The 12,612-nt window shown below is 53.1% G+C and overlaps 5 protein-coding genes across 5 annotated transcripts; 4 read left to right on the top strand and 1 right to left on the bottom strand.

Moving 5' to 3' along the window:
- Positions 1-509: 509 nt before the first annotated feature.
- J4E85_006300 (uncharacterized protein) lies at positions 510-1,489 on the top strand (the record flags this gene model as incomplete). The annotated part of the gene is made up of 2 exons (XM_051470540.1): positions 510-1,159; positions 1,219-1,489. The coding sequence occupies 2 exons, from the start codon at positions 510-512 to the stop codon at positions 1,487-1,489; spliced, it is 921 nt and encodes a 306-aa protein (XP_051326028.1).
- A 276-nt stretch (positions 1,490-1,765) lies between these two features.
- Positions 1,766-2,978, bottom strand: J4E85_006299 (uncharacterized protein; the record flags this gene model as incomplete). Its single annotated transcript, XM_051470539.1, has 2 exons — positions 1,766-2,777; positions 2,950-2,978. The coding sequence occupies 2 exons, from the start codon at positions 2,976-2,978 to the stop codon at positions 1,766-1,768; spliced, it is 1,041 nt and encodes a 346-aa protein (XP_051326027.1).
- Positions 2,979-4,062: 1,084 nt separating this feature from the next.
- Positions 4,063-5,585, top strand: J4E85_006298 (uncharacterized protein; the record flags this gene model as incomplete). Its single annotated transcript, XM_051470538.1, has 3 exons — positions 4,063-4,150; positions 4,292-4,659; positions 4,716-5,585. The coding sequence occupies 3 exons, from the start codon at positions 4,063-4,065 to the stop codon at positions 5,583-5,585; spliced, it is 1,326 nt and encodes a 441-aa protein (XP_051326026.1).
- Positions 5,586-6,399: 814 nt separating this feature from the next.
- J4E85_006297 (uncharacterized protein) lies at positions 6,400-7,208 on the top strand (the record flags this gene model as incomplete). Its single annotated transcript, XM_051470537.1, has 3 exons — positions 6,400-6,757; positions 6,810-6,887; positions 6,940-7,208. The coding sequence occupies 3 exons, from the start codon at positions 6,400-6,402 to the stop codon at positions 7,206-7,208; spliced, it is 705 nt and encodes a 234-aa protein (XP_051326025.1).
- Positions 7,209-8,202: 994 nt separating this feature from the next.
- On the top strand, positions 8,203-11,791 carry J4E85_006296 (uncharacterized protein; the record flags this gene model as incomplete). Its single annotated transcript, XM_051470536.1, has 2 exons — positions 8,203-8,384; positions 8,506-11,791. The coding sequence occupies 2 exons, from the start codon at positions 8,203-8,205 to the stop codon at positions 11,789-11,791; spliced, it is 3,468 nt and encodes a 1,155-aa protein (XP_051326024.1).
- Between the last annotated feature and the right edge of the window lie 821 nt (positions 11,792-12,612).

Genomic DNA, 12,612 nt, shown 5'->3' with positions numbered 1-12,612 from the left:
GTTGCATACGATGCTGTGGGGAAACCGGGTGATCAGCATGGATACTCTTCCGGACATTCGAATCGCTCTCGCATGCGCATTCGGACAAGCTTCCTGGCAGATCTGTACATCTGGTAAATAACTATCCCCAAACTGCAGATTTTGCATGTCACTATCGGAGCCGAGTTGCAAGCAATGTTAGTAGCAGCGACGTTGTCGTCACATCTCACCACACGACCTCGGGAATGCACAAACCCGAACGTACACAGCCAAACTTATGCGGAAGAGACTAAACGAAAGCGACCAAACGAAAACGCGACGCCCAGAAGCAGTCGTCACCTGAACATGTGCAATGCTAATGCGAATGATGATGATTCGCCCATGAGCATAGTCGGTGAAATCGGCAAACAGCAGTGCACCGCCATCGTGTACGCAGACATGGCCCGTGCGGCTATCAGATCGTGACTTCGCGTTGAGGCGTTTCCGTCCCAAGGGCAACAAATCAACCCCACCCACCCTTGCACGTCACAATGGCAGCAACACCAGCACGCAGAGGCGTCTCCGCCCTGCTCTCCGCTTCGTCATCAAGAACAATCGCCAACCGGACACAACAGCGGGGCTTCACTTCATCCCGCATCTTCGCCGCATACGCGACTGCACCCAGGCCAGCAGCGACGAGCACGACAAGCACGACCAGTACCTCCACAGCTGCCAAGCCAGCCACAACAACTTCAACAGCGGCGAAACCCGCGACCACACCGACTCCACAGCGGACAGTACAACCGCAGTTTGTTGCCAAAGAACCGCCTATACCAACAACACGCAATGCCACCGCAGAAAGCGCAGCAACAGCAGCCCGCAAACAACGCTCCCTTACCGACGGACTCTCCGATGCCCCGCCCGAACTAGAAGGCGTACCGGCGATAGACTGGACACGGTCATACCACGGTCTCGGCTCCGTATCCTTCACACCAGAGCAAGGAGAATTGCTACTCGCGCCTATCACCCAGGATGACGTGGAGGTGAAGCCCGATGGTATCATATACTTGCCTGAGATCAAGTACAGGCGGATATTGAACAAGGCGTTCGGACCTGGAGGGTGGGGTCTTGCGCCGAGAGGCGAGAGTATTGTTACGGGCAAGTTGGTGACGAGGGAGTATGGACTTATTGTGCAGGGACGGTATGTTGTTCTTCGCTCCATCCGCTATCCTTCTGAATTATCACTAATGAATAACTTAGACTCGTCTCCATCGCCCGTGGCGAGCAACAATACTTCGACCCCGACGGCATTCCCACTGCGACCGAAGGCTGCAAATCGAATGCCCTGATGCGATGTTGCAAAGACCTGGGTATCGCGTCTGAACTCTGGGATCCGCGCTTCATTCGGGATTTCACGAATAAGATGACGAAGGAGGTGTGGGTGGAGCATGCAAGCACAAAGAAGAAGAGGAAGATTGTGCTGAGGAAGGACGACACTGCCAAGTATCCGTACAAGGAGGTGAAGTTGTAAGTGGGCTTGAGTCATGCCGGGAATCATATAGCTGGAAGGGAATAGACCCAATCTCAGGAATATCAGGCATAGAACCTCACGCAAGCCAGACGTGGTTGTACGTATAGGTTGTAACATCACCAGGACGATTAGTCCTACTCGTACTCATGAAGTGGGATACCAAATATACACAGCTTCAGTGTACCTGTGAAGCCTAGCAGAATACCATCTACCTTGTTGCCCAAACGCCATGAATCATCGCCATTATATCACAGGTTTTGTCCTCCAGGGATTCTTCTAGCGATCGCCTAGATCAAAACCTGAAGCCCTTGATCTGTTCCTCACATCGCTTGGCTCCCTTCCATACGCCAGAGGGTCGTCACGAGGCATTTCCTGACGCTGCCAGTTCCACGGCATCCAGCCACTGCTTGTCCTTCGACCGAGTGCGGGTGGTGTGAGGGGGTATGGTGGTCGGTCGGAGCCCGAGCTCAGTTCGTCGCGCTCGATCCTGTCGAATTCCGCTTCGCTCCTGTTGCGGGAGAGGCTACCAGAGAGACTTCCAGTACTCCTGTTGACTTCGTGGTATCTGCTCCCACCTGTTTGTTGTGTGCGGATGTTTTCTTGTTCGCGGTCGAACGCTTGCAGGAGGGTCTCGAGGCGCTGGCGTTGCGACGCAACGTAGTCGAGTCGGTCGTTGTTGTTGCGGATAGAGTCTGGGACGAGGTTCCCGGCGCCGCGGCTCAGATCTGAGGCTTGCGCATCTCGAGTGCCTGCGCTACCAGCACCGTAAAGTGCGCTGGCTCCGCTGAGTGCTTGGTTGACAAGTCCGTATAGATCGTTGCTGCCCCTCGCCGAAGGCATCTGGAACCTGCTCATGAGGTTTTGTGCGTACGTCTGCCCTTCTGGTCTGGGCGACTGCGGCTTTCCGGGTGCGAAGCCCAAGACGTTGACCTTGACCCACTCGATGCCCATCTCGACATATGCCATGCCTGCCGATTTGGCACGATCATGACTTTGTGTAATGAACTCGTCGATCTCCCTCTCATGGTGGTAAAGGAAAGGCTCCATGTACTCCTGGTACAGGTAGTTTGCGCCCTGCGAACCAGGCAGGATCAAGTAAAGGTGTGCGAAGAAGCGAATCCATGAGTAAAAAGGCACCCAGCTGAGGATGAAGTCGAAGGTGTTCTCTACGGCTGTGCAGGCGGAGAGGACGACGAAGTAGATCAGCCAGGGTGCGAGGAGGGCTGGATCCGAGGTGTGAAGAGCTTTGTAGGAGGCGAAGATAGGGAAGAAGACGGTGGTTGCAACGCTATCGCCATATTAGCTAGGTTCTCTGGGAATTTGTCCCAGCAAAAAGAAAATACTGCATATCGCAGTCATGCGAGCTCCAAGAAAGCAAGCGGCGAGCTCACGATACCTCATCAGGCCTCAAAGTTTGTTGGAGAATTGGCAGCTACAGGCGGGGGCGGGGTAATACTTACGTCAAACCGTCGGCGACAAAGCCGAACATGATCGCAGTCGTTGAGCGTCTTCTTTGGGTGTAGGTGTTTAGGTGAGAGATGCAGGACCAGGACCTACAGGTAGCGAAAGCTCAAGCCTCACGGATACGCGGGCGGAGATGTGGAGTGGCTCAGGCTGATGATCCATCCGATGTACGTCAGTCGTCAGTCGGCGGTCAAGGGCGGCGCGCTATCCACTTTCGGTCCTTTGTGTGTGAGCTCCCGAACGTCAGCTGCTGTAAAGAGAGTCTGATCGCGATGCTAGAAATTGTAATCAGGGACATGAGACTCTCATATTGACTAGCTAAACGTGGGTTCCCATTGTTGTTGGCGGTAGTTGCAGTCGCGACTTTCCCTTCGAACTCACGTCGCGAACGCGTGTCGGCCCAATCATAGCAGCTACCACCACCACTTCAAAATATCGATTCTTCTTCTCTTCCATCTCTTCATATCTCTCTCTGTACTCACCGACGCTTTGTTTCGCTCCGATCCCGTTCGCTTGGGCCTTTTCAGCCGCGTTCTGGTAACTTCATGAAAGGCAGTAGCGACCAGGTACCGCGATAGCATCATCACGATGCCGTTCCTTCCTACGCGACTGCACGGTGCAGCTACTGTATACTTCCTTCTTCGAAAATTGGTTCAATCAGATACCATGGGGTTAGCTAAGGTTCGGCTCGTCTACATATTTGATTGCGCGCGGAACCCAGTTGCGCTCATCCACAGCTTGACACGCCTACGTCCGAGACTTGTACCGCTTTTACAACACTCGCCTTATAAACATCCGAAATGGCAGGCCGGGATTCTACCAAGACGCTTCTTATGCTGCCATGGCGCCAAGATACCGCTTATCAGAGCCCTGCGCTCGATAACAGCTCCGCACCCCGCGTTTGCGGCCGTTGTCGCGGTTGACATCATCCCATTCTTCTCCAAACTACGGAAGAAGAAGCTATCGTGAACAATAGAATGCGGCAAGGGTTACGTAAAACGGCTATCTTCTCCCCCGATATCATACTATACCTATTAGTATGCAACGGTCTTCTTGGCTTGTGCTTGTAGTTCCTCTCCCGCGAGTAATACTCCAGTGAAACATCTCCAATGGATCTCCAGAAGATATGGCTTCTTGGCTTCGCCGGGAAACAACGTCTCGCGTACCTCGAAGGGAGGAAGTTGAAGGCCGAACGACGTATGCCAATACTTGAGGATCCGTATTTCTAATCGAACCCTGCCGTACGATACCTCAAGAAGGTATAAGAGCAAGCGAATGCCCTTAGTCTCACGTGTAGCAGTAATTTTCTAGAGGCGTCAACATCCATACTAAACGCAGATATGGTCGTCATTAAATCTCTAGCAGCTCTCGCATCCTTTGGATTAACCATTGCAGCACCGCAAGCTTCAGTGTCATCATCAGCTGTGAGCTCCCCCAGTCCATCGGCGTCAATCTCAGCGATCCTTACCACCGAGGAGACGGATGATCTGTTCAGTCTTCATGAAGAGTTGGTCAATATCCCATCCATCTCTGGGGATGAGGTTGAATGCGCAGAGTTCATATCGAAGTATCTCTCGGACCTGGGGTACTACGTCGAAGAGATCCCTGCTGGAGACACCGGCACTTTCAACGTCTTCGCTTATCCTCAAGAGCTCAAAGATGAGGGAGTCTGGCCGGAAGTTCTGATCACTAGTCATATCGACACGGTAAGGACGACGAGCTCCAATAGAAGTTTCACCATTAATCTCTAACACGGGAATAGGTGCCACCATTCTACCCTTTTGAGCGTAAAGAAGAAAATGGTACAATCTACCACTTCGGACGTGGCTCGGTCGACGCGAAAGGCCCTGTTGCAACAATGATCATCGCATCCCACAAGCTCTTCCAATCGAGGACCGACACGCCCAGCCTAGGAATGCTTTTCGTTGTCGCCGAAGAGACTGGCGGTGCGGGGATGAGAGCCTTCGCCGAGTACGCATCCAACACCACCTTCCGCGCAGGTATTTTCGGCGAACCAACGGAAGGCAAGCTAGCTAGTGGACACAAAGGATACCTGGGTGTAAGCTTGGACATTACAGGTCGATCTTCGCACTCCGCATATCCCTGGCTCGGTGTGAGCGCCATCAATTATCTTGCCGAAGCCATTGTTGGACTGAACATGCTCGAACCGGCTCTGCCGAGAAGTGAGCTACTAGGCGCAACGACTCTCAACGCTGGACTCGTTGCGGGTGGAGTCGCTAGCAATGTCGTTTCCGACCATGCTAACGCAAGTATCGCCGTTCGGATAGCTCGCAGCGAAGACGATGCAGTCGACCTTGTGCAGGACATGATCGCTGGGATGCTGTCGCCTTTCGAAACGCGCGCAAAGGAGGAGAACGCTACTTTCGAGGTCGTTTTCTCGAACGCTAGGTATCCCGCGGTCATCCTCGACACTGACGTTGAGGGCCTGGAAGTCGCGCCTGTGTTTTTTGGAACGGATATTCCCAGCTTGCCGCAAGTGGATAAAAAGTACTTGTTTGGTACTGGTACAATCGAGGTCGCGCATACGCCTGATGAGATGTTGAGTCAAGAGGAACTCGTGCAGGCGGCGGAGGCATACGGTATGATTCTTGAGAGTCTGTTTTCTGAGTAGAAAGGTCGAGCTCTAGTACGCTAAACGAGTCTCAATACTAGGTGGAATCATGCAATGCAACCGTAATGCCCTATACCACACATTGTTGAATGTCCACCGAGTTATTTGACGCTGAGTTGCTTTACAATAAAATGCTCGTGTGACAGACCATATCCCGTCGTTTGCGTAGTAATATGGAACTGAGGACTCAGTCGAGCTTGCTCAGGACGATTGTTATAGGCGCGACATGGAGGAAACTGCTTGCTTAAGCCATGCGCCCACCAGAAGCAAGCGCGGAAATCTGTATATGAAGTCGCGCCGGAGGCTCTCATAACACATCAGTTCACACCCTCCACTCCATCTCTTCCGCATAGACGGTGTCGAGATCATGTCAGGGGCGCACCACCACCGCCCTTTCCTCCGATGTCTTTGCGCTCTCTCGCCGCTTCTCATCTGCGGGGAATTGATGCCGTCATCGCCCCTTCTTTTAAGTGAAGGCTGTTTGCAGCGCTCTCTTACCGCGCCTTCAGACCTTTCATTGAGGTACTTTTGCTAAGTGAGAGACGAGAGTAATGGCGCCATGATGCACCTGACGCCTGAAGCAAACGGTCTTGGGCTCCTGTCTTCGGATCTGGGGTGTCCATATAAACCGCTGATCTGGTTCCTCCTTGACTCTTTTCTTGATCAACAATCCTTCGATACATACAGTACACTTCGACTACTATATACCTCTTTCAAACCTCAAACACACCCCTCATACCATACCTTCGAGTCGACTACTATATACACCTCTCACACCCTCAACACAACTCCCACACTACACTTCCAAGCCGACATGTCTATTCCACCTCAGTACGGACCTACCGCACTACCTCAAGGAGCAAACGACGGCGGCGACGGCTCCTCCCTTGACAAGGCAACGTGGGTAGCTGGCAGCGACAAGACCAAGCCCAGCTTCATTGTACTGCAAGGCAAAGACTATGTACGCTGCAACATGGGCGATGCTCTCCAGTTCTACGACACCGGCTACCGTATATTCGACCCGCCTACTGGTCGCCGAGTCAAGTTCCAATGGAAAGGTGATGATCGTCCCAAGTTCGCTGCTTTCGCACACCAGTACTGGGAAATCCAAATGGAGGAACATGCCTCCTTGGTGAGGGGTGATCGCTTGCCTGGAGAGGATCTGGGTGAAGGTTAGTGAAATACATGTTGACGAGAGAGAATTCGGACACTGACATGTTACAGATGCGGAGGAAGAGTATGAGTTCGCAGGAGATTCGGTCTTCGACCGTGCCGAACAACCTCCTTCGACGCCCTCGAGGAGTAAGTAGCAACCTCGTCACATCTCTCTTGGGATCGAGCTAATACTTTCAAGGTACACATGGAAACCTAGCTACGTCTCCTCCCTCCGGCGGTCGTGGACGCGACAGTCCTTCAACTCCACGAGGCCCCAGCTCTGGCGGTCAGCCAGGATCTGGCCGTGGTTCAGCTGGCCGCGGCTCCAACACTCCCCGAGGTCGAGGCTCAGGTGGCTCCGGACGAGGTCAAGGATCGCCGCGGTCGCCGACGTCACCCTCCTTCGGCAAGGGTAAGGGTCCAGCTGGCTCACCTGGTGGCGACTCTCCCGGCGCTGGAGCGGCTTGAGATGGAAGAGGGGCCTACACTTCCCTTCGTATTTGCTTTCTGGAGTCTTGGTTTGTGAAAGACGTCTTGCATTCGGGATCGATTTAGCAAGGCGTTTGGGATGGCAATGCGAATACCCCTAGACCTTTGGAGATAGACCTTAAAAGTATACAATTGGTTTTCCATCTAAAATCGAACCTAAAACGATGATGTTGGTGAGAAGAATGTGTACTCACGCTGCGTCTAACTCCGTGATAGATTGTCGAAGTTCTTTACGCGTCATCTTCGTGATTACTTCGTGACCTAGAAAGGACCTGAGAATCTCCAGGCATACGTAGGACATGTACTGCGATGATCTGAAAAGCAAGTTGCCGAATACGTGGCTGCGCTAATCAGTACCCAAGGGTCTACAGACGTCCTCATGCAGGGTACCGCGTCGATCTGAAAGCATGATGAGGTATACGCGTTGCTCAGATCCGACAGAATTATTGACAAAAAGGAAGCCTGCGGTCCCTCGGTGTGGTGTACGTATGCGGCGGATCAGTCGCGATAAATGCGTTTAAAGGAGGCTGGAGGAATGAGGTCGGAATTGGCCGAGGAGCGTTCCGACGAAGGCGCAGGGCGTGTCTTGGAACCCGAGAACGCGTAAATTACGACCAACAAATCATCGCTTATCTGATGCTGCATCTGACATATCCGTCAAGCTTCTGTAAGCCTGTCAAGATGGTGAAACCACGCAGATCGATCTCGGTCGGGATACACCTGCCAGCTCCCTCGTGCAGCGCGCCTGCCACGCGAGCAATGACGTGCGACGATCTCCGACGAGCGCGTGCGTGACCATCGCCAGGTTACTAAACTTCGCAGTCCGCACATACATCATCCCTTCCGGCCATCGCGACGTTCGCTGTGCTCCATATTTATTTCATACGGAGCGATCAGCCACAACTACTCATGTCCTATGACGCGCCTGTGGCTGTTGTCCATTGGTCGTACCGGTCTCCGCTGGATCCGCTAAATGCTGCTCACGCCTCGCACCTACTCCCTCGCTCACATCGCCGACACGGGCCGCAAACGCCCTGAACCCTCGTACTTTGTGTGTGTCAAGTCGCGGAAGGAACGTGAAGCCGAGGAAAAGCGCGCGCTGAAGATGTTGCTGCTGCATCAAAAGGGGAGCGTCAAGGTGGGAGAGGTTGTGAGGTAAGTTCTCAGGGTCTGCCGGCGGGATGGCATGGACGCTGTACGCACTGTCTATACGAGATGGGCAGTGCGCGACAACGTTTAGGGAGATTGTAGGACGGATTACTAAGTCGCCATGCAGATACACGCTCACATACACCCCATCCGAAGACCGCATATTACCGCCTCCTTCCTCCCTCCACGTTCGCATACGAAACTCTTCCGCCATCCCACTACGCGCCGCATACCTCCACGGGCCATACACGATTCACGTATCCGCCTACCCTTCAACATTCAACCCGAACAAGAAGTCTGACGCAACCTACGGCGAGCCTGACTTTGAGCCTAATGTCAAGGCTGGTGGATACTGGAACACCAAGTTAACTGTTCCGGAACAGTACAGAAGTGACATCAGGGAGGATGATGGCACTCCAAAGAGCCTCACATGGATCATCGAGATCGCGTCGCAAATTATCTTCTCCAATTCCGCGTCTGTGAACTACGAATTGTTGGTGGCACGCGACGAACGATCGCTAGACCTAGGCTTTACTGCTGTCACTGGCAATAGCCATGGAACGCCAGGAAAGGTGCAAGACCACCAACAGGGCAGCCAGAAACACGTTTCGCACCATCCGGCACAGCCTAAGGGGGTGTATTCAAAGGCAGTCAAGCTGGTCGTTGATGACACTACAAGCTTATGGAATACTCCGGAGCTACCAGAGTGGAAAGAGGAGGACGAGGTCTCATCAAGAAAGTCGAAAGATCACAGTAGTCCGACGGAGAGCCGGCAGAAGAAGAAGAACATACACCTTGTGATAGTAACGCATGGTCTACACAGCAATCTCGGCGCGGACATGCTATATCTGAAAGAGAGCATTGATGCGACGGCAAAGCAAGCGCGGGAAGATCGAAGACGGCGGCGAAGAGAGGAAAGAGGAGCCAAGAAGACCGGATCAGATCAAGATGCGTCGACAGCACCACTATCAGGCGGTCAAGAGGACATACCAGATGATGAGGAGGATGATGATGAAGAAGATGTGATTGTTCGAGGTTTCGACGGCAACGTAATACGTACAGAACGTGGCATCCAGTATCTCGGGAAGCGGCTCGCTAAGTACGTGTTGAACCTGACCTACCCTGATCAACCATACCTGCCGATCAAGAAGTCCATGGGGCAGAAGTTGTCCAATACATTTTCGCCAACGAAAGACAAGCCAGACGAAGGCATACCGTCCCATCACGGTAGCAGTGTGATGCACACATCCCCAGGACATGACAAGCGCGCATACAAATTCACGAGCATCAGCTTCATCGGCCACTCTCTTGGAGGACTGGTACAGACGTACGCAATCGCATACATTCACAAGCACTCTCCCAATTTCTTCGACACAATCAAGCCCATCAACTTCATCGCTATGGCGTCTCCTTTCTTGGGATTGAGCAATGAGAACCCCACGTACGTGAAATTTGCGCTGGACTTTGGCCTAGTGGGGAGGACAGGCCAGGATCTCGGCCTTACTTGGAGAGCACCGACATTGGCAAAGAGCGGCTGGACGGCTATGGGTAACGTGTTTGGTAACCAGACGCATGATCAGCATCAGGAAGATCCCGGCGCAAAGCCTCTGCTGCGCATCCTGCCTACTGGCCCAGCGCACCAAGTCCTGCGAAGATTCCGAAACCGTACTTTGTACTCCAATGTTGTCAATGATGGTATAGTACCATTGCGCACGAGTTGTCTTCTGTTCTTGGACTGGAGAGGCTTGGGTCGGGTCGAGAAGGCTCGTAGAGAAAACGGTCTCATCGGCACGGTAGCGGTCTGGGGCTACGGCCAGATCACTGGGCAAAACTCTTCGCCCAACCCCTCTAGAATTGGATTCTCGGACGATGAGGGTTCTGGGGTTGAATCGCCAACCTATAATGGCAACGATACTACCGTACCTCTGCCAGGCGCCGACGTCACAAATCAGGAAGACGAAGTACAAGTATCTACTGCAGAGCCAACAGCCCATCAGGCCATCGAAGGAGGGAAGAAGAGTCCAGAAGCCAAGGAGCCGAACGACCAGTACTTTCAGCCGCAAAACACTTTGATGCAGTGGTGGAGCTACATCAGGCCGACTGGAAAGCACACTTCGCGCGACAAGAAGATGTTTAGTCGTAGTCAGACTATTGGGAAAGACGAAGAAGACGAGCTTTCTCCGGCTGAAGCAGATCACGCAACATCGTCACATAGCGCACAACCAAGGAAGCGACCCCAAGCAACCCGTGGAGATTCAATTGTCGATAATCCCAAGAGCCATCTAGCACCACCCAAAACGACCATCTTCGAGTCTGCTGGTGACCTGATCAACCCTCCTGTTCCTCCCCAGTCCTGGATCACAGACCCGTCCACTCGAGCACGCACCATCTTCCACGACAGAATCTACCACCCTGAAGACATTCCTCCACCACCTACGAAAACGAAGCCAATCCGCAACTTTTCTGGTGACAGTACTGCTTCCAAGGCATCGACAACAAGTGTCGACGAAAGTGTGATGCGCGTGGAAGAGAAGATCGCTCGCGCTTATCATAAGGACCTTTCTTGGCGCAAGGTTCTCGTCAGCCTTGAGCCCGACGCTCATAACAACATGATAGTACGTCGCATGTTTGCTAATGCTTATGGTTGGCCTGTCGTCAAGCACCTTTGCGACACGCACTTCGCAGACACTTATTCGGCAAACACGCGGGATGAAGAGGAGCCCGCCCTTGATCGTGCACAAGCCGTGAACAAGCCCATTAACGAAGACGGCGAACATGTCAAGGGACAGGAGCGACTGCAGCCACCTATCGAGCGCACTGATAGCGAGATGAGGGAAGTCGCGGACGAACTAGCCCCGCTCAAGCCGCCCAGTCTAAGGATACCCAAGAGATCGAATACGACCGACTCGACCCGTAGTGTGGGTTCGGGCGATTGGGACAGTATTTACTTCGGAGAGACTAGTGACGAGGAGGATGAAGTGGATGACCGCAACGCTGTCCAGAAGTTCTTCCAGCCTAACATGCCCAGAAGCCCGCGAAGTCCTTCCGGAGGTCCACCCAAAACACCGGATGGCAAAGGCACGAGCGATGCAGACATCTCCGACTTTCTCCATGGATCCAGCACACTTGAGGTTCACCGAGGTCTTGGCGCAAGTCCCAGCAGCAAGTCATCGAAGTCAGCTACATTGACCCGCGAACCGGATTCAATGGAGTCGACTGGCGAACCACCCAAGGCCTCTGAGGAAGCAAGACCGGTAACACCTGCTGGTAGAATAAGCGGAGTTGGGTTGAGGAGTTCTATCGATATCCCTGCGTCGCCAGAGGCCGGGCGGGCAAGAAGTGGGAGCACTGTCACTGAGCAGGTTGCAAGGCTCAGCAGCCCCAAGAGCGACAAACATACAACGGGCTCGTAGCATCGAGTTCGTCGATGGTTCAGACAAGCGATGGCAGCCCTTAGACGCAGGAGTTCGAAGTTGCGACGTCGAGATAACATCCGCGTTTCCAGCGTGTAGCACAGGTTCAGAAGTTTTGCCTGGTCTATTCTTCGACTTCTTGTGAGGGTCAGTCAAGCGTTTTCGGTCTCGGGTGCAGTGGGTGTTACGTGACGTTGGGTTTGAGATCAGTGCACAGAGACGGATGCTACACGAGCGAAGTCATGGATCGTAGCACAATCGCGTACACAAAGATACCCCCAGATCTTATTACATGGTTTGTAGGAGCAAAGGTCTTCTTTTTCTCGTAGCGTCGTTTAACTCTATTTACTCTATAATTCTCTTCTTCGGGGTCGTTCTTTCCGTCGCTACATGCTCCTTCCCAAATCTGTGTCTTTTCAACAGGCGGTGCGCACCGTAAGTAGTAAACATATCGGAAGCGACTGATTCTCTCATTTCCTCCTTCACTCGCTGGTCTCGAGCTTCTCCCCGCCTACGTCATCTTTATGCCGCGCCTTCCTCATTCACTGCCGCTATTGTGCGGCAACACGCTCCGTTTGTTGGTGGACAGAGCTCCAAGCTCGGTTTGTTGTGGTCGAGTCACCACTTGAGCGGATCACCACATTCCACAACCGCAACCCGATTGCGATTTCCCAATGCACCCGTAGTTGTCGCGCTTCTACTTTGGTCTGGGTCGCTGGTTTCGTTCTGATTTGATTGCCTCGTCGCACTCGGATCGCGCACCTGCACCACCGCCAATCGGCACTACCCTACAGTACACGAAAATATACCTCCTTTGGGAC

Source organism: Alternaria conjuncta, assembly GCF_024043145.1.
Source record: "Alternaria conjuncta strain BMP 0040 chromosome Unknown scaffold_8, whole genome shotgun sequence".
Classification (NCBI taxonomy): domain Eukaryota; kingdom Fungi; phylum Ascomycota; class Dothideomycetes; order Pleosporales; family Pleosporaceae; genus Alternaria; species Alternaria conjuncta.
The sequence above is the reverse complement of the archived record's forward strand: the minus strand, read 5'-3'. Positions and strand labels throughout refer to the sequence as shown.